This window comes from Platichthys flesus, chromosome 5 (assembly GCF_949316205.1).
Source record: "Platichthys flesus chromosome 5, fPlaFle2.1, whole genome shotgun sequence".
NCBI lineage: Eukaryota > Metazoa > Chordata > Actinopteri > Pleuronectiformes > Pleuronectidae > Platichthys > Platichthys flesus.
Window position 1 is genome coordinate 16,885,396 of NC_084949.1, and position 20,147 is coordinate 16,905,542.

Below are 20,147 nucleotides of genomic sequence, written 5' to 3' on the forward strand. Positions count from 1 at the left end.
AATTAGCAATTGACTGCAAACTTTAAGGACAAATTGAGGCACAATGAAACTTGGTAAGTCAGGGTCCTTTAGTAACTGGACGTTTGTTTCTCTATTGAGAGACCAGCCTTGAGTGGATGTACAGATGAACAATATCTTAATCTGTGATTGTAAGGTATTGAAAGTAAAGACGAATGTTAGAAAACTGTGTCATCAATTAAACTCGGTAGTGAACCTGGGTTCATCTAATATTTGTCATTGCACACAGGATCTAATTGACATATTTTGAAAATCTCATAGTGCTCTGCTGCCCCCATGTGGTTGCACTGAGAAGGAGCTGACAATCAATTCAGTCACTGCCATTATCTGTTCACCTTTATTCTGAGCAGCCGAGGGATTATTAGTATTACAATGTATGTGAGTATGCACTGAACCAGTGGTATCGTCAGGTGGTGCTACATTCAGGCGAAATATAATGGAAAAACAGAATCATGAAGTTCTAGTTCCAAAGTAATTTACCTGGTTGCAGTCCCTGTTTACAATGGTACATAGCTAAAAGAGAATGGCCAAATTGTTCATCATGCTTAAATATTAAATAATAATAATATCCGACTCATTGAAACAGTATTCTTTAGGTTTAGTGAATGTGCTTGATTAATGTTTGATGTGACACAGAACATACAAGTTAACTCTAAGCCAACAGTCATTACTAAACGAAAATACTAGACCAAAAAACTCAATGCACCTGAGCTCTTTAATCAAATCACTCAATTATAATTTATTGTTCGCATGAGGAATTTTGCATTGGCCAAACTGCTACAGCATCTGCAGAATAGTCCATTGTACAACAAACAAGTACACATCGTGAAAGACCCAGAATAATAATGCAGAATAAACGTGAGTTGAATATTGCACCTGCGCTAAAACAATAAAAAATATATGTAGTAAAGTAGAAAATACAATGGTTTTTTTCTGAAATGTTTATAAAAGGAGCATAGAGTGACACAGACACACACAAACAATCATTTGTCCATCTTCTTCCTGTGCTTAGTTTGAATTACCTGATCAAAATTAAATGCAATTAAATTAAATTAAATTATATTAAATTTAATATAATTATTCCAGCGCAGATCGCTACTGCGCTGGAGGTACGCGGTCCGCTTCTGCGCAGGATGTGCAGTTCATTTCTGGGCAGGAGGTAAAGGAAGTACATTTTCACCACTCTCACATATTTTGCAAATTTTGGTAAGAATTTGATCATTTTAAAACCCTCAAAAAGCCAGTTCATTTGCCTGAAAAATAATAATAATAATCCTTACAATTTCAATAGGGCGTCACTGTCTGTCAGTGCCTGTCAGTGCTCGGGTCCTAAATAAAACACTGAAGTAGTGTCATAGTGAATCATTAACATGGAAAGTGCGTCTCCGTGATTATTTCTCTTTGTAGCTGCGGCCTTTCGGAGCCCGCTGCTGTTCCCTTCGCGGCCGGTAGGGGGCGGGCCAGCTGATTAAAGTGCGCGCAGCCTGTTCCTTCGGCTCAGACGGAGGGAGAGAGAGAGGGGGGAGGACGGACGCAGAATGGCGACCGTGCAGTGCCCGAGATGCACGGTAGAAAGGAAAGGGTTTCGGCGGGAACTTGATTCATGGCGACACAAACTGATACACTGCGTCGGTACGGTCACTTCTGTTCAAAATAAACGGGGCTTCGGGGAGATTTCGCGCGGTAGAGGTGGGATCGGCTCGCCGAGCTGTGTTGGAGCGCTAGCTAATGCTAGCCCACTGATAGCTAGCTAGTAGCCTGTCGCCGTAGGTGGACATCATCAGCGGCTAAATGAAGCTGGCAGGCTAATGTGTCCCAGCTGGTTAGCTTCTCGACTTGGCTCCTTTTCTTTGTCCCCCTGAGCTAGCTAGCTACTTCCCGGTCCTAGCATGTACACTTCCGTGCTATCCAACTGTGAGGAGATACGCAGCGTTTCGGTGTATAAATTGCATGTCGGTGATAGTTAACGTCTTTAGCCGGATTTGTTTATTGACATATACGCTGGCTAAGCTAACGTCATGCTAACAGTCTCGCTGTTGTTATTGGGGGGAGGGGATTGTTGCTACGTTGGGGAAGCTAATGTCAGTGCAATATGAGAGAAGTCATTCACTTCAACGGTCTCTGGTGACTGGTTTCCACGTACTGTGCTATTTTGAACACAGAAGCCGGTCTGGTTGACTCGGCTCGCGGTGACATCAAACCCAGAAAACGCCACCGAAGTGTGAAATGTTGACCAGTAACTGTTCATGAGTGATGTTTATTGTTTGTTGTTGTTCACTCAGTGAGAATAAGTGTTCGGTATCAAGCATTGGAGGTGTTAGCTTCTGTGCTAAGTTTAGAGCTCAGCACTGTTGCTGTGGAAGTTGCAGAGTTCGGCTAAAACATGAAATGTAGAACATACTGTACCGGAATGTCAGGTATTGCATGTACATAAATCTTGTTCTGCCCAGTACCGGAGGATTGACTGTCTTCATTTTCCTTTGCAGGGTTTGAGAGCATCCTGGATGGAATCTATGGCCCGATGCTGATGAGAGACCTCAGTGTATTTGATGGTGGGTTTTTGTTTGCTCACAGTAAAGTGTTGATGTCACAGGCAATTTGTACATTTATGTATTTCAACTCCATAAAACTTTGAAATGACCTCAACCAACCATGCATTAATCTGCCTCACAATGCTTTCTGTCATCTCCATCCTGTCTGTGGCACCAGACTCAAAAACACTTTTGTGGTTATGATGTTGATTGAATATCAAAGTTATCATTTTATTTGTTGATATTAGGACATAAAAGTGTTAAGACAATACTAGTAAACAGTGCACTTGATATGGAATATTCTGCACCCATGGACCGACTCGTATTTGGTATAGAAAGACTGAGTCACTGTAAACTCTTCGGTATTATCTGCCACTTATCTTATCTTTTTCAGAATGAGAAATGCTGTATTCATCCTCAGAGCAAATAGCTAATTATAGAAGTTAGTCTTAACAACTACAACATGTTACAATATTTATATTCATAAATAGAGCTAAGTTTTTAAGATGTTAATTCAAAACTAACATTTATCTTAAGAAATATATAGATATAGATACATACCATCAAATTGGAGTGAAAATAAAGCAAATTGGGCTGGTAAATATACTATAACTGAACTATATCTATATATGACCTTACAGCAATAGCATCAGCACCAGGTTTTAGAAGATTGTACCCCATGCATTAAAAAAAAATCTATTTTAGATTTAAAGAAATGCCTGCATCACCTTCAAACTAACCCCTGTCCCTCTTTGATTTGCGTCCAATTATCTCACCCTGCCAAATCCTATACGATCTCTTTAATCACACAAAACTTCATGCCTGCTACGATTGAAAAGGTGCCAATGATACAAGATGTTGTACAGTGTGCTGGTAGCCATATTGTCCAAAGTTTAGATGTAATTTAGAATCACATAAACAACAATAAATAGAATCTTTACAAAATATCTGCATCACACAAAACATGGAGCTCTATGTTAATATAGACCCACATGCTGCCATCCTTGTGATAATTAAAGAAGCCAGCTTGTTTTCAAACGTGAACAAGAAGACAACCTATAACAAGTAAAACGGCACTAGTGTAAGTAAATGTTAGCTGCTCAATTCCTCCTATTCACGCTTGATTTAAAATAAAAACATTGAACAATACGTTGGTTATATTTAGAATTATGATCATATATAGTATGGATGAAAAACACTGATCTTAAATTGATGCAACTAACCCCGTGAATAAAGGTACACAACCAGTTTTCTGTGACAAATGCATCTTTAGAGATCAACTTGATAAATGTGAATCACTGCTCAAGGTGTGGCAGTAAACATCAGAAGGACTTAATCGTTCCTTTCAGTTGCAACAGTGACATCTTTTAATTCATAAAGCTCTGAGGAAGTCCGATTTAGTTCTTGTTATTCAGACACTAATAAAGGATTACAGTTAGCCTTCAGGTATTCCTAAAATGAATAGAATTGATCAGCAACTTAAATTAATCTCATTGAACCAGATATTAAATAGTAAATAGTATCTTATCAAATGTATCTGTTTCATCAGACGCGGATATACCCCCTCAGAACCCATTTGCCTACATCAAAAGTAATCCCTCAAAATCATATTTTAAATAAGAAAATATTGAAATTATTTTCACTGGCTGTGTTTTTCCTTTAGCACTTGTTGGGCACCAGCCAAAAACACAGCCTGTCTGATGCTATCTGAGGCATCAGTGAGGTCTTCGGTGCCATCTGGAGACTAGACAGGAACATATTTAGATGATGTGTCCTAGACACCTTGGTGAACCACTTATTCAAAAGACTCTTTGAGTGGCGATCATCCGTTTGTCGGGATCTTGTCTTTTTTAATTAATATTAGCCAAAGCATCCCTAATGAAGTTACAACTACATTTATTGACAGCAGCAAGGGAAATGGTGGGTGATATAAATATTTTTTGCCATGGTGTGTCATTTTTAGGACTAACCCACGGAAGTCAATAGAATGATGTTACAGGGTGTAAACTTTAAAACCCAATATTGTCTCCAAATAAGATAACTTAAATGAGAGAAGTAGAGACAATGATGGAAATGGAGGGCAGAACAACACCAGACAGAGTGTGGAAAAGAAGTGCCACTCTTTTCTGTTGGACACTCTGATGCTCTCAGGTGCAGTGTCGGGTACAAAGCACTGTAAGCAACTCGGCAGCAGTGACACTCCACAGTGCAGTAGGATCTCATAACAAAGCTATAACATGAAAAAATAAACTTAAGATGTTGGTCTACGTGGGGTAAAAGGAACAGATGGTAAAATGTTCATATTAAACAGCCAAATCCAATTTGACTGACAAAATTCAGAGTCCGTAATTTTATCCCCCTCATAACAATGTATGTCGAATAATATTGTTTGGGAAATTCAATAGGGGAAAAAACAATCATACATACAACAAATCTTCAAATTTTCATAAAGCAATCCTACACAAGTGTGAAATTGAGAAGTGTTGATTAATTGGTATAAATCATACAGAAAAATCCTGACGACTGATTCTTGAGCCAACAGGCCAGTTTTTTTCTGTAAGTGTTAACTTCTGTAAAAAGTTATGCAAATATATCATTAGATTATTCTGTGGTTGTAAAATAACTTGTGTGTGATGATTCAGTTAGGTAACCACTAAAGCCCACCTGTGTAATGTTGTTTAATAATTACGGTAGAAGACCTTAATTATCAGGCCTGATCCCTGATGATCCCTAACTCTGTGTTGCCTTGTGATGTATTTTTGTTTTAGATTGTGAACCTGAAGAGGTGGACGACTGGTCCCCAGAAACAAGCTGCTCTCAGTGTTCCTTCTGCAAACTTCCCCTGGACAAACCCTCTGTAAGATGTCAAAAATCATTCTTTGATCATGAAACCTGTAATAATTGCATCGCTTCTTATGAGATGTAGAATATGTCTCTGTCGAAACAGTCAATTAAGTAACTTATCTCTTTTTTTTCACGTTGTAGGATCAAGTCCCTGCAGCCACTCCTCCCCTCTCCTCCCCCTCCGATTGCTCTCCCTGTCAGGCTCCAAGCATCTCTGAGAGCCACCAATCAGCTCACAGGTTTCTCCAGGCTGTGTTCAACAAGAAAGGTGAGTCAGGTTTCTTTCTTCTTTGGTGGAGTACTCCACAAATATGTCAACTTGTGACACACTAAAGCTCCTGTAACAGGCTTACAACTGTCAGCTTTATCCTGTTAGCTTATTCCGTCTCAATAGAAGCATTAGAGGTAAAATTATTAACATTCTAATGTATGTTTGTAAAACCTGACTAGTCTGCTTGAATTTACTGTTTTGATGATATATCATGAGTTTCTCAAAGGCACTTAGCTGTAGCACCAGCTGTTTACAGACTTTCAATAAGAGTTCCTTCAGTGTAGGTATCGGTCCTTGAAGTCATATTTGAATTTTCTCTAGTAAATGGATTAACCAGCTTATGAGGTTGAGAGGAGTTATCACTGAAAGTAAAGGATGTGTACTCAGGCTTACACCAGGTCAGTGCCAATTTCTACTGTTTTAATTCAATAAATTAAAAGGGTAAAAATATACATAATGCTTTACTGCATAGTGCGTTATATGACAGGCAGTAGGAGTTTAACCATTCTTGTATTTTCAGCAACCTGTATATGTGGGCTAGACCTTTTTTTTTAATGTAAACAGCATTATTATTACATGACTTTTGATTGACTACTTGTTTTTATTTTGTTGAATTATGGCATGTAATTTTGACTTCCTAATGTGTTGCCTAATAAGACTTTTCCGTAGGTGGGACACATAAGTGACCATAAGACAGCAGTCGCTTTTGCTTGTTGGGATCAGGAGAAAGTTTCCCTATGAACTTATTGCTAGACATTCAAATCATTGTTTGATGATCCAAAATACCCCATGATTTCTTATTGCCCCTTTTTTAAAGGAGAATTGTGCTCTTCATGTTACTATCTACGTCTGTGCCTTCTTTGTCAGATGTGCCCCTGGGCTGTGTCTCCAACATCCCCCTGGTCGCCCAGGAGCTGATGATAAAGATGGTTCATCAGTTTGCCATGGATTATGCATCCAAGTGTCTGATCCGCACCAGTACAAATGGTGTTAGAACAAGGACCTCCTCCCCTTCGTCAGAAACATCAGATGCCCCTCTGGACCTTACAGTGAGCCGAACCCAGGAGGAGAAAGAGTGTGAACCTGAACTAGGTGGGTAAAGCATTAAACACACTTTGGATTCAGAGCCAATACATATTTCCACCCTCTTAGTTTTGAGTCTTTAACAATCATGCAATTTGATTCAGCTATATCAAGTAAAAAAAACGTTTTTCTGCAACAGATGGCGTGCTCGACCTCTCCAGGAACTCTGCCTGCTCAGCAACTTCTTCATCATCATCACCATCATCATCATCATCTAATGACAAAGCCTCTGGGTAAGAGTTGTTTTATTCTTGAATTGTTTCTGTGGATAAACTTTAGTAATATTGGGCCTTGTGCAGGAGAAAGCTCTGGAATTACAAACTGTAAAATGTTGGGGTTCTTCATAAATACAGTTGTAAATTTACATTCCAATTTTTGTTAAAACTCGTAATGCATCTAGACCTCTGCATAGTAGGAAATCCCAATTAGGTCCAAAACATGGCTTGGATAGATGGTTCACATCAATATTGTGCTGTGATGCTGTCATTTCTACCAATGGTCCTTGATTTAAGGCAACACCTCTGGTTTGTATGATGTGCATACTCCTGTTTTTTTACAGTGCAGTGTGTCAGTTCATTGTTCGTTATACGAAGAGCTAGCTGTGTTTGGTGTTTGGATCTATGGGGTTGACTCTTTTATCTCTTGAGCGGTAACGTCACAGCAATGGCAGCGTGTTACAATATTTGCCGACAGCTCAGGATTGTACAATAATGAGTACATTGCACCTCACAATGATTTTATTCCCCCTTTTACTGATCCAATTATTATGAGTTTGATTATTCAACCTTCAAGCATGTAGGATCCTCACTGAAGGAGAAAAGTAACAACAGCGCCAAAGTAACCCCAGCCATTCACAGACTGTCCCACCTGGACGTGAAGAGGCTTTGCCACACACAAAGAATGTGTGTGCATGAGGGACACAAAGCAGCAGCAGCAGCAGCAGCAGTGTGTGTGTGAGGGCCCAGAAACAGACTGAAAAGAGACAGACATGAAACTTAACAGATGCAGTGATGTTACCAACACAAGGCATAAAGGAGTGGACCCCTCGCTCTGCACCCCCCCCCCCCCCTAGTCCCCTTTGCCAAAATCAAACCCCTCCATCACCTCCATCTTGACCCTGCTGTTTGGTCCTCCCATCCCTAGGAGGCAGAGCAGACAGAAGGAGTACATTGAGAGGAGCTGGGAGCTGTCTGAGGGGTTGCTGTCCAAGGCCTTGAAAGATATTCGTTCAGGGAGGCTGCTGGAGCAGCGAGCCTCATTGCTTTATGGAATACCTCTTCAAACCCTGAGGCAAGGTCTGGATGGCTGGGCCGAGGGAAGGCTTGGAATGCTGCAGCAATTTACACCAGGAAGCAAAGATTTCAGGGATGATGTGACATCGTACAATGTGATGTCATCAATGCTGGGCGGGGAAGCCCGTCTTGTTCTGCAGAAGGTGGCGGCTTGGGCAGAGCGGGCAGAAATTGGAGGAGCTGCAGAGGAAAATGGAGACTTGAGTTTCCCTTCTTCCTCTCTTACTTTTTATCAGCCAAGTGGTCTTCAGAAAAACTTCCCCCACGTTTTTCCCCAACTCAGGGATGCTCTACAGCCCCCAGCAAGCCCCACTCCCAGTCTGGAGCCACCCATGTCCCTGCGTATTCCTCAGGTCCGATCCATGTCTGACCATAAAAGGTTGATTCCAGCTGAGAAATGCAATGTGGCAGAAAACCTCCCTCAACGTACCTCATCAACAGAGGGTACTGCCAGTTCATCGACAGTTGCTGCCAGACCTTCATCTCTCTTCAAGCTCAGACCCCCTCTCTTGGCTCATGGCTATCCAGGCAGTGCCAACCAGTCTCCTCATCGCCTGGGACCACGTGGGTCTTCATTGGATGATTCAGAGGAGGGGACAGGTCGGGATAAAGACAAGCAGCCGAGAAAGAAACGTGGGCGATACCGTCAGTACGACCACGACCTACTGGAGGAGGCTATTACAATGGTTATGGGAGGTCGCATGAGCGTGTCCAAAGCCCAGGGGATGTATGGGGTGCCCCATAGCACACTGGAATACAAAGTCAAGGAGCGCACTGGAACACTGAAGAACCCACCCAAGAAGAAATCTGCCAACTTTTGTTCATCCAATTCCACCTCATCTGGTTCCGGTACCATGACCTGTTCCACAAACTCAGGGACCCTTGCCTCAGCTGCTGACACAAAGAGGTTCTAGACCACAAAAAGCCTCCAGAACTCCTCAACACTTGAACTCATCACCTCTTACAAGACACATGTTTTCTGAAGACACTTATTAAAACACAACACATGCCTTTTACAATGGATTGATATTAATATTCAGGTCTTTTAACTATTTTTCTGTTATGTGAAAGTCACACTTTTAGTTGTGTTTCGTTTGCCTGGTCCTGAGCTAAACTCAAAGCAAGTTGAGGGACTGCATTTATAGGAGGCTGTGGTGCATTTTAAATGATTGAATAACCAAGTGTGTACAGGATTTTAAAAGTATAAGTTGCAGCCTAATGTAAATCAATGTTCAGTTGTTGGCTTTTAGGGCGGGTTGATTATGGCAAAAATCTTAACTGCGATTAATTTTGGTAAATATTGTAATAACGATTACTCATTGACTTTGTAAGCATCGATCATTTATTGAACTTTAAAGAAAAATGAATCCTTTTGGCACTGGATCAACATATTTGAGTGTCTAAGAACGTCTCTCCTGGTCCCAGGAGTGTGTGCTCGTCTCGGTTGCCCTCAACACAAACTGATGATCACATGTATTTAGTTATTTATCGATTTAGTCGAAGCATGAATCCGGATCATTCCAGTTACTTTAACACTGATGTTCTGGCTGCACGTTGCTTTACGTTTTGTGTTGTGTGTGGCTGCTCGCAAAATGTTGGACTTTTTTTCAATGTGTTTAAATATACTTGTCCGATAAACTCTCAAACAAACACATAGTTAACTTCAGGACTCTATGCATCCTAAAAGTTTCAGATTAGTGTTGATGTTTGTTTTTAAAGCGAACGCAGGTCAGCGGGGGATTGAGGACAAGCGGCAGGGGGTAATGTGCAGAGCAGCCACTGCAAAATGATTGCCGCTGCTGATTGGAGAAAATACAGTCGTTAAACCATAAACCTCAAACAGAAGGCACCGTGGCCCGGCCACCCGAGGCATTAGAGCCTCATTACAAGACGAAACACGGGATAGTAATCATTTCATGTCGATTACTCAGTTTTCGTAATTGTTGGAAGCCATACTCGTTATCGAAATTTGAATTCGATTAATTGCCTTGTCCTATTATCTTTGTACAGCAAGACCTCCAGGTAGTCTGTTTTCATCTCGAGATAATTTGATTTCATTTCAAGGTGATTGTTGGTTATCTGATTGCTCAGGATCAAGCATGAGAAACGCAGCTGTCGACCTCTTAAGGCTAAGATATAAAGTGTGACTCATGTTTGTTAGCTGTTAGGTTATTCAGGTTTGATTCAACTCTTAAAGCTCCTTGGTAATGGAGTGATGATGATTGTCATTTGCAGCTTTCTATCTCCGGGTATCGTACCTGGGCTACTGAAGTGACTTAGAGCCATTGTAACAGATTAAAAACTCATATTGTTGGACACACGTCTACAAACAGGGGGTTTTGTACAGAACAACCCCACTGTGGTGGCTACATTTTCACTATGAGTTTCTGTTAAAGAGATTAGTTAACGATAGCCATTTTTGTGTCCACATAGTTTCCTAGTCTTATTGTGCAAGCATTGTACTGAGTGTAGTCGGAATGCAAAAGTGAAGCATGTTTTTCAATGTGCACTGATAAGCTTGAGAAATGTATGTTATGATATATGTGTACTGTTTGTGAAAGATGTTTAATTACCACAGATACTTACTACTTCTGCTACTGTAGCTGTATTACTGTAAACCTCATACGTAACTGCTGCTTGTGACTTAACTTTACGGGGCCGTCTCCCTCTGGCACAAAGAAGCGTAGCTACAACAAAAGACCTTCAACCGATGAGATTCCAAGGTTTCATGCGTTGTAAATGTGTGAAGCCTAAATGACAGGCGAGTGTCTAGTGTATGGATCAGGTCAGTTGTTATAGATGGTCGATTGTGTAGACTACCGGATGGTCCTCAGAGATGGGCCTATATCCATTAACAGTGCTACTACCAAAGCAGCAGTTCAGGGTTACCCACACAAAGCTGCTTCGATTTATTTTGCTGGGACGTCAACCTGCCTGTGTGTGTGTCTCTCTCTATTTATCTGCGTCTCTCTCTCTCTCTCTTTCTCTAACCTCATTGCCACATATACCTCTGAACTATATCTGCCTATAACCCAGTGTCAGGTTTCACATTAAAGCCTCTGTGTTATGATACTTATTATGCTGGGGTAGGAGCTCTCATTAGCTTAGGGACGCTTACGAGCTGTTTGTCTCTCAAGGAAAAAAAACCCACTTAAGTGTAAGTTTGTGGCCATCGACAACACTTAATCTTTTCAAATGAATTATCATACAGCCAGTTTGCCATTTGGTGGAGTGTGACATAACAATGGTTTAAATGATGTCCTGTGGCATTTACAGGAGCTCTGCCATGTTCTTGGCTAAGTATTTATCCTTATTGGTAATCTTTGTATCTGTTTTTGTAACTTTAAGGCTAATTGTAATGCAATTTTTATTTTTCAAAGCATTTTTTGGTCAGATTGTCGGATTTCAACCTTTCTAATGTAAAGAAATACTGACGTCTCCGCTCCTGAATGTTTCTGCTCACAACATTACATGTTGCCTGTGTGAGGGGAAAGCACAGTGCAGCATGGTGTCTTTACTCTGGGAATTATCTGCCATTTATGACCAAGGGCCAGTTTGTAAACAAGCCTTTCTTGAGAAACAGAACATGTCATTATTTAATTGTGCAAGTTAAATGGTAGTATAATCCGGGAACACACCTGGGTTTGTTTTTTAATTGAGCTTGAGGCAGTTCATTGTTTTTTTGGCTTGTTTTTTCTCTAACTACTGACAATTCTTTTAAATTACTAACAAATCTGCTATTTATGCATCAATCAATTATTGCACTATGATTTACAAGAAGCATTTCTATTGTAAAGCAAGACCTCTTCATGTTGCTTAATACTTATTTATTGATTGTTCTTCAAAACTGTGATTTTACTAGTTTGATTGTTGTAGTTCTTGATTTGTAATGGGGCACTTTGATGCTATGTGAAATGTGTATCGCTACAACTGCATGAACGCTTTTAAATGTTAGCTGATATAATTTATTTTGTCCTAAGATGACAAACCTAAGTATTGTCGTTGTTTGGTGCTTATGTTAAAAATTATTTGTGATTTGAAAAAATGTGGTCATCCTAACAAACTCAACAGTAACACTACAGAATGTAACTCTTACTGTGTCCAACCAGAGGTCTGGGCATGTACAGTACTTAAAAAGCTGATAAAACCATCTAAAATTATTTAGTTAAAACAATTTAATGTTAAATCAATGACTGACTTTTACAGTAAAATTGATCACAGGACCTTATAAAACTGTTGAACGTTTTGAGATGTCAGTTTGTAGGTAAACGAGCTGTTGAAAAGAACATGTTTGGTTTGAGCGTTTCTACAATCGTTCCTTCTGCTTTTAGCAGAATGTTATCATTTGCCTTGAGCAACTCATCAATAAAACAGTTCTCTAATCAGTGACCTGTCATATTTTTATATTAAAACAGTTCTCTAATCAGTGACCTGTCATATTTTTATATTAATACAGCGGTTTGTGTCGGGGTTTGCAGATTACTAAGAGTGTGATGGGTGGTTGTTCTTTCATGATAGCTTGACAAAACAATGGCAATCCTGGCTAGAAAAGGTTGTTGGTTAATGTTCTTGCTCTACAACTTAATTATTTGTATTCAGAATAGTTTTCAGGCTTTCATTTCATCAACATTGAATGCATCTCAGATTTTAGCTGGTTAATTACAAGAATAAGATGCTAGAAAAGGCATACAGTACAGTAAGCTATGGTTGGCATGTGATGCTGGCTACAATTTTCTAAAAACAAAAAAAAGCTTAAACACTAATGCATGAAATTACACATCTTACTATATCTTATATATCTTATTTTTGTGTTTGAAACATGTTATGATTTGGTGGTTACTCTCTGTAAGTACTTATTTGTTGGACACTGGCTCATCTTTGAGATAAACCTAACTCTTATCTTTGCATTTTTGACTCTAGCTCCCTGCTGCCATCATTTAAAGAAGTGGGAGATCTGGGACAGCACGGGAATAATTGTCGTCAGAGCACTGCAGTGGATGCTGTTCTCAGAACACTTTGTCCAGCACACCGTTCCTTACTCTACCAGATCCTAAAGCTGGCACACCAGGACAAATTGCAGTCTTCACTTGATCGGACGCCTGCAGGTCAAACAAAATCCTACTCCTGTCACTGTGGTGTCAACACACCTGATAATGTTACCCCTCATGCAGTCACACTTTGTGAATGTAAAGCACCTAACGGCAGCCTGCACTACCCTTTAATGGATTGTGATCCTCAAGATCACAGCAGCACATTGTTCCATTCAGGAGACCCCCAGTCCAATTGTAGCATCAATCTCGACCCTTTAAAATACTGTAAAAGTGACGGTTCTCTGGGTTCAGGCGACTGCTGTGTGCAGAGGTGCACGATGGAAACCTACACTGTTCTGTGCCCCAAGAGACTGAATTGCATTTCCTGCCAGAGCCTGACCACAGGTCTTATCAACAACATGTCTTCATTTATACCCTCTCCTACATTATCCAAATCTCCTTCACTGTGCACTCCTTCCTCTACTTTATGCACTTCCTCATCGATCTGCTGTAACCAACACACTCCCTTACCTTGTCACTGTTATTCAAACCCCACCTGTCCAATACAGTTAGGCTGTACAATAGAAAAAGGGGTAATCAACGGGGATCCCCCTTGTCCGGTCCTGAAGAGAGAGCGGAGCCCCTCTCCTCCCCCTCTTTCCCCTATCCCTTCAGACATCAGTAAGAAAACCGATGAAAAGCCACCCTCCCTCCTTCACCATAGACAAGAGGACGAAACTGATATAACAGTAAAAAATAATTTTGTGAATGGAAGCCACCTGAAAGCAGATGTGAGTACAGATACAGAGGAGGAGCTACAGAGTAGGACCCCAAGAAGTAGTCAAGCTGAGCAGAACCCAAGTGGGACTTTACTGCAGGATGTTGTGAATCGCTTCAGTGAGAAACTGGAGACCATCAAACCTCTAGAGAAAGACCCACCTCCAGTTTCTTTAGCCATTAATGTTTCTGAGAAGGAGCAGCTGCAGTCTCCATCGACAAGTCAAAACTTGCAGTTTCATGCTGATGCCCATCTGACGGAAATTATCACCAAAGTGCTTCACAGAGGCAACGGTTGTGACTACAATCTCACTGAGCTGTTCAATCGCCATGACAGCAAAGAGCCCAAGTCCCCTAACACCCGTGCCAGACGTCGCCAGGAAGTCCTTACTGCTATAGCAACACCTGCTGATGACACCACAGCCAGAAGGCATACATTACAAATTAAACGTGAGTTTGCCAGGCTTGACCAGTCCTGCAATAGGAGAAAAGGTTCATCAGCCAAAAAGCCAAAACTGAATGATGGAAAGGTTGGTGTAACTACATCGTACACTACTTCTGACTTAAAGCTGGTTAAAGGGGAGACTAAAAAAGAAACGGAAGGAAGTGAGGAACCTGTCGAAAATCATAACGTTGGAGAGCCACCACTGAACGTGCTGTCTACAGATAATGACATGAAGGAAGTAAAAAACGAAATACATACAGCTGTAGTCACAGAAGACCTTAACGTCCTTAAACAAGAGGAGAAAGAATGGGAAATATTATGTGAGAAAAATCCTTTTACTCCTCCGGGCACTCAGATATACACCCCTGAGCTGCAGATTAAGGTTGTCAAACAAGGTTTAAAGGATGATCATGAACAAAAGCTAGTAGAGATAACGACTGGGATTGAAACCTCAGCAAAACAGTGTGTCGAAGGTTGTGATGAAGGTGGTGAGGTTAGCGGTACTGGAGCTGATGAAAACCAAGAAGCCCCATCGGGACAAAGCTCTGACGGTGACAATAGATCAGGTATGGGTAAAGATGTCAATAGCTGTATTAGAGAGAGGAAAAAACCAAACCACTCCAAGGAGGTTAGAAGAACTAGGAGAAACATAGTCCCTCCACAGCGCTTTTCCTCCTATGTCACTGAGCCCAGGAAGATGTTCTTTGTTGCATGTTTCTCTGAAAGCATCTTCAATCAGAAACTACAGAAGGACAATGATTTGACAACTCAAACTTTTGTGGCCTTCTCCACAGAACCAAAAGCTAATGAGACCCAGCTTGAATTAGGCAATGACACCCCTCTGTCCTCATCTGAACACACAGGGAAGCTTACCTTTGAATCAACACATGAAGAGCAATGTGGGCCCTCTTACACAGAGTCAGAAACTCTGGCTGCCAAAGAGAAGAGTCCAACTAAATGCAGTCTGGATATCAGGACAGATGAAGACTGTGCTGCCAAGCATACAAGACTACGACCATCTCCAAAAAGACTACAGGCTTTAAATACTGTTTCTGGAATGCCCCAAAAGTCATCAAATGGGAATGTCACCATAAACTCTGCCCGCTATGGTGATAACCCTCCCAACTTCAGTGTCGAGTACACTAGTCCAATTAAGCTTATGTTTGTATCAGCTGTCCAGGGTAAGGAAGGAGTAAGATATAGTCTCAAATCAGCAAGCACTGGTGCTAGTTCACAAGCAGACAAATCATTTGACCCATGTGTAGTGTCTTCATGGTCAGGGACACCTGATAAACAAAAAAGGAGGAGCCCTGAATCTCCCTCATTAAAGGTCAAATCTAGTTCCTCACCGCAAAAGTCTGCTACCTTACCAGATAAAGCTTCTTGTTCACCAACCAAGTCAACTTCTTCACCAGTCAAGTCTGCCTCCTCAACTCCAAAATCTGCTTCTCCGCAAAGCAAGTCTATGTCACCATCAAAGTCTGCATCATCACCCAATCCAGTATCCTCATCACCTAAAATAGATTCCAGAAGATCAAGTGAAGGTACTCCAACTAAGCGTGTAGCTGGAACTGAGAGCCATAGATCACCACCCAAGTCGGCATCTTCTTCAAGCAAGTCAGTTTCTTCACCCAAGTCAGTTTCCTCATCGCCTAGGATAGGTTCCAGAAGGTCAGGTGAAAGTACTCCAACTAAGCGTGTTGCTGGAACTGAGAGCCAGAGATCCCCATGTGACTCTGTGTCTTTTCATGAATCCACTCCTCAAAAAAGGCGTCCGGGCCGGCCAAAGAAGCTGGGACCCCAGCTGGAGCAGAAAGTGAAGAGACCAATTGGGCGACCACGCAAGCAGAAGGCTGTGGATTCAGCAATCGGGACAGAAACAGAAGGCGGAAAAGTTGTAATAGCTAATGACGCTGAAGACAATGTAAACAAGAACCTCAAAATAACAGTTTTGTATGGCCGTTCAAGAAGAAACAAACGGACGGTGTCTGAGGGCTTTGACCAGCTCCAAACAGAATTCCATGATGCCTGTCAGGCAGTTGGCCTCAAAAGTGACTTGGGTATTTTAATGCACAGTTCTAAGACCAGCTCAGGTAATGTTGAAACTGCCTCAACAAAGTTGTCGGAGCAGTTCAGTTTTGTCAGTCCTTTGAAAGAGTCTGCTCCTCTATCTAGCCGGAACATTACATGTAAGAAAAGGGATGATTCTGGGCCCTCTCGGAAACCAGGTAGACCTGCAAAAGTGAAAATCTCTGGAATCTCTGTTACAGTAACTACAGTGTCTCCACGGCAACGCAAAATTCAAATGAACAGGGATACTCGGGAATCTCCGGAGGCACCAATTCATAAGCGAGTCCTTCTGCCAGAATTAAGAGCTTCCAAAGAACTTAGGACAATCAGCTGTCAGTCAACAACCAGTAGCAGTCAAGCGGAGAAAGGGATAGAAGCACAGAATCAAGGTAAAGACAGACAGCCAAGTCAGACAGTAGCAGTGCGTCACTCCGTGAGAGTGAGAAAGCCCTCGATCCACTTGATGCATGCTGTTGCCACCTCGTCCTCTAGGTCATACAGCCACAGTAACGCTCTGCTGCGACGCTCGAAACAACTTTTGCTAAACAAGGCGAGCAATGAAAGGAAAAAGGAGGAGCAACAGGGCAGTGTTGAACCTTCAGGGGGAAGAAGACAGCTCTTTGGACAAGACAAAAAGAAGATCTCTCAGGACCTGAGCAGTGTGGCACGGGTGTCAGTCGACTCAATCTTTGCCCCACAAGAGACTCTAAGATGGTGGACAGCGTCAGCTGAGGAAGACACATTGAGCCAGGAACTTGCCAGCCGAATACGACTCATCTCTGACACCTGGGTCTCAGACACTGTGGAGAACAAAGAAAAAGAAATTAACCTTAATTCTAAATCAGGCACCAAAGGCAACAATTCATTTAGCAGAAAGTCAAAACATTCTTCTGTGGTTCGAACACTGTTTGATTGTTCTCCTAACACACCAAGTTCCTGCAGTATGCAACAGCTCTGCTCCTGGTTTATGCAGACTACAGAGACGCAGTCTCTGTCTATTGTCAAGAAGGAAAGCCCCCGTAATCCTTCTGAATTTATGCCGTTTCCTCGTTCTGCCAATAACAAAATGGTTTGCCCCAGTCCTCAAGCAGAGCGACTCCGCAAACACATCAAGAAATTTGCCAAAACTGTGCCAAAAAGCCCTTTACAACATCAACAGGCTCAAAGAAGGTTGAGGAAGAGGAACAACGCAGCTCTGTCAACACATCAAATTAGGCGGCAACTTTTCACTCACAGATCTGCAACAGGCAGGTTTAATCAAGGAGTCCAGTGGTGGCGAAACAGAGCATTTAGAAACTACCAGGCAACTGTACTTAATGCAAGGAAAAAGTTCCTAACCCGGAGAGAAAGGGAGAGGTGGCAAAAGAGGCAGAATAATAAAAGCATAAAAGTAGTTGCAAGTTGTTCAAATGGACATGCAGTAGATGGACTACAACAAAAACGAAAAGCATCACACAAAGCAGCAAAGGATCAGTTGTATGACTGTTTGGGGAACAGTTCTGCCAGCAGCTCTGTGGACCAGACTCAGGAGCCTGTTGATGCACCTAAAGAGCAGAACCTCTGCTCGAAACCCTGGAGTCCTGAGACACTGAAGGAATGTCGGGTGTTTCTGAGGAAGATTAACTCTCCGGACGGTGAATCATTGGAGGAAGAGTGGGACTCCTGTACTGTGACACTGGATGATGTGTCACCCTCTGCATACGTATTTGCAGGAAGGGAGAGAAAATTGGTAGGAGTTGTTAAAGCTGTGAAAACTGAAAGAATAAGCATGAAGAGGAGGACTGCCTCCAGGGAGCCTGAAGGTTATGCTCCTAAATCAGTCCAGGAGCAGGAGGAGATGCCCCGGAGGAGGCAGAAAGGCAAACACAAAGGTCCAGGGGTTGTGTCTACTGAACCACCACAACCACCACCAGCGAAAATGTTGAGACAATCGCGAGTGAGGGGCCTGACCGGGCCACGATGGTGTGACTTTGTGTTCGGTAACTACCTTGCCTCTTTTATTGATTACCACTAAAGACGTGTACATTTATCAATCACCGCAAAGTCAACTTGTGCTCTCTCTCTCTCTCTCTCTTCTCCCAGAGAACTAATGAAGCCTGACACCTCCTCCTTCCTGGGAAAGGGACTTTGACATGGTGCCTTCTGACATTGAGCTGACCACGAGGACTGACCATCCCACTATGGTTCAGTCTTACACTCAGCAGTTATGTAGCAGTCTAACTTAACAAAAGCTCGATGTTGCACTATTTTTATCCATGGATATGTATGTACAGAATGTTTGATACTGTGTTGTTTTTTTTTATCATCAACTTGCCTTTGTCTTTCTGAACGTGTTTATCTCAAATCGTTTAAATGGGACTGCATACAGCTGGTGCTGTCCCTGACCCCCCCCAACAACCCTCCTTATTGAGGCCACTGTCGCCAAATATGAATCTGAATTTGTCGTTTAGTAAGTTCTTGTTGTTGTACTACTCTTAGATATTCCCCCAAATTGATCTTCATAGTTTCGTGGCACCTTTTGAAATTCAAACTTTAACTTTTTTTACGTTGGGAAAACATGCATTGAAACTCGATGATACTTTACTATCCTTGTTTGAAACCATCACACTCATATTTTAAAGCAGGTGCCAAAAAACATGCTTTGAATGAAGGAATTATTTTACCCCTTTCACAATATGTGGATGGTCCCTACCTATAAAATCCTGGGTCAAACTAATTGGCCAGAAGTCCGCAAAATATTTATGCTTACACATTAAGTTGAATCGTACACGTTCAGAACAACTTCATTTTCAGTCCCACTAAACCATAAACTCTGAACCCATGGGTGCACGTGAAGTTATGAAGACACTGTCATTATGCAGTTGAGGAAAGTAGATTCTGATTCATTTGTCGGTCGGTGGGACGTGACTTGTTTGTCATTATCTGATTGCGTCAGATCTACTTCTTGCACTATTCCAATCTGAGATTATTAATCCCGCTACAGACTCCTCCCCCATGTTTTGCACATCCCGTGTCCTACTACCAACCCCTACTGTAAAACTAGAGAACCTATTCGGTGCAATACAAACCCAGAGGATTTATCAGTATGTAGTAATTATTTTATTGCTGACAGACGAATGGATGTAAACAAGTACCAATGGCCTGGGATGTTACTTCAGTTGTTTCCATAGCCATGTAATGTGATTTTAGAGGCTATCGCTATACAAGACTAGTTCCCCTCCCCCCCTTACCCCACCTGCTTTATTCTACTCCATGAAGTTGAAAAATAACAGATCCTTAATTGTTATAGTAGCATTACATTTCTTTATCATACACATAATAGCATTAATTACTGTTTAAATGCAGGTGGGAGACGTGTTGCTGTTCCCTAGAGTTCCTTTTGTGTTTTTTCTTCAAGCTGGAGCAAGAGACACCTACCTCCACTGGAGCTCCGCCCACTGCTCTATCATCAACCTTGTGATGGACAAGAGATTTGATTGGTTAACACTAATCTTGGATTGATACGCTTGATCCGAGATGCCTGGCTGTAGGTCAAACTGTAGTCTGTATTGTGTGCCTGACTACCCTCGTGTGTGTGCTACTATGGTTGCCATTTCAACAGGATGGAGGTGGTGTGGCCCAGTGTTGTGTTAAGTAAACCTCTGTTGAAGAACCTGGTGCTAAACAATTGTTGTATATTTTCTTTATGGTGTTTTTTATACTGTCCTTTACAGATGCACTAAGGCGCCTGTCATTGGAACAATAAAGAGTCTTTTGAAATAAGTAACGAGTGATTGTGATTTACAG

At 41.7% G+C, this 20,147-nt stretch overlaps 1 protein-coding gene across 2 annotated transcripts; it reads left to right on the forward strand.

The window, feature by feature from the left end:
• The first annotated feature begins 1,529 nt into the window (after window positions 1-1,529).
• lcorl (ligand dependent nuclear receptor corepressor-like) lies at window positions 1,530-20,123 on the forward strand. 2 transcript variants are annotated; one of them, XM_062387278.1, is made up of 8 exons: window positions 1,530-1,650; window positions 2,505-2,570; window positions 5,318-5,406; window positions 5,535-5,661; window positions 6,532-6,756; window positions 6,887-6,980; window positions 12,960-18,340; window positions 18,444-20,123. In XM_062387278.1, exons 1-8 carry the CDS (start codon window positions 1,557-1,559, stop codon window positions 18,449-18,451), a joined length of 6,084 nt encoding a protein of 2,027 aa, XP_062243262.1. In that variant the 5' UTR covers window positions 1,530-1,556; the 3' UTR covers window positions 18,452-20,123. The 2 variants fall into 2 exon arrangements, with proteins under 2 accessions (XP_062243262.1, XP_062243263.1); XM_062387279.1 differs by lacking the exons at window positions 12,960-18,340; window positions 18,444-20,123 and adding an exon at window positions 7,891-12,428.
• Window positions 20,124-20,147: the final 24 nt, after the last annotated feature.

Bases quoted from the DNA above. Each gene is read 5' to 3' on its own strand.
- lcorl (XM_062387278.1), top strand. From the start codon at position 1,557: ATGGCGACCGTGCAGTGCCCGAGATGCACGGTAGAAAGGAAAGGGTTT. The intron at 5,407-5,534 runs GTAAGATGTCAA...TTCACGTTGTAG, and splicing joins TTCCCCTGGACAAACCCTCT to GATCAAGTCCCTGCAGCCAC. The intron at 6,981-12,959 runs GTAAGAGTTGTT...TTTTGACTCTAG, and splicing joins TCTAATGACAAAGCCTCTGG to CTCCCTGCTGCCATCATTTA.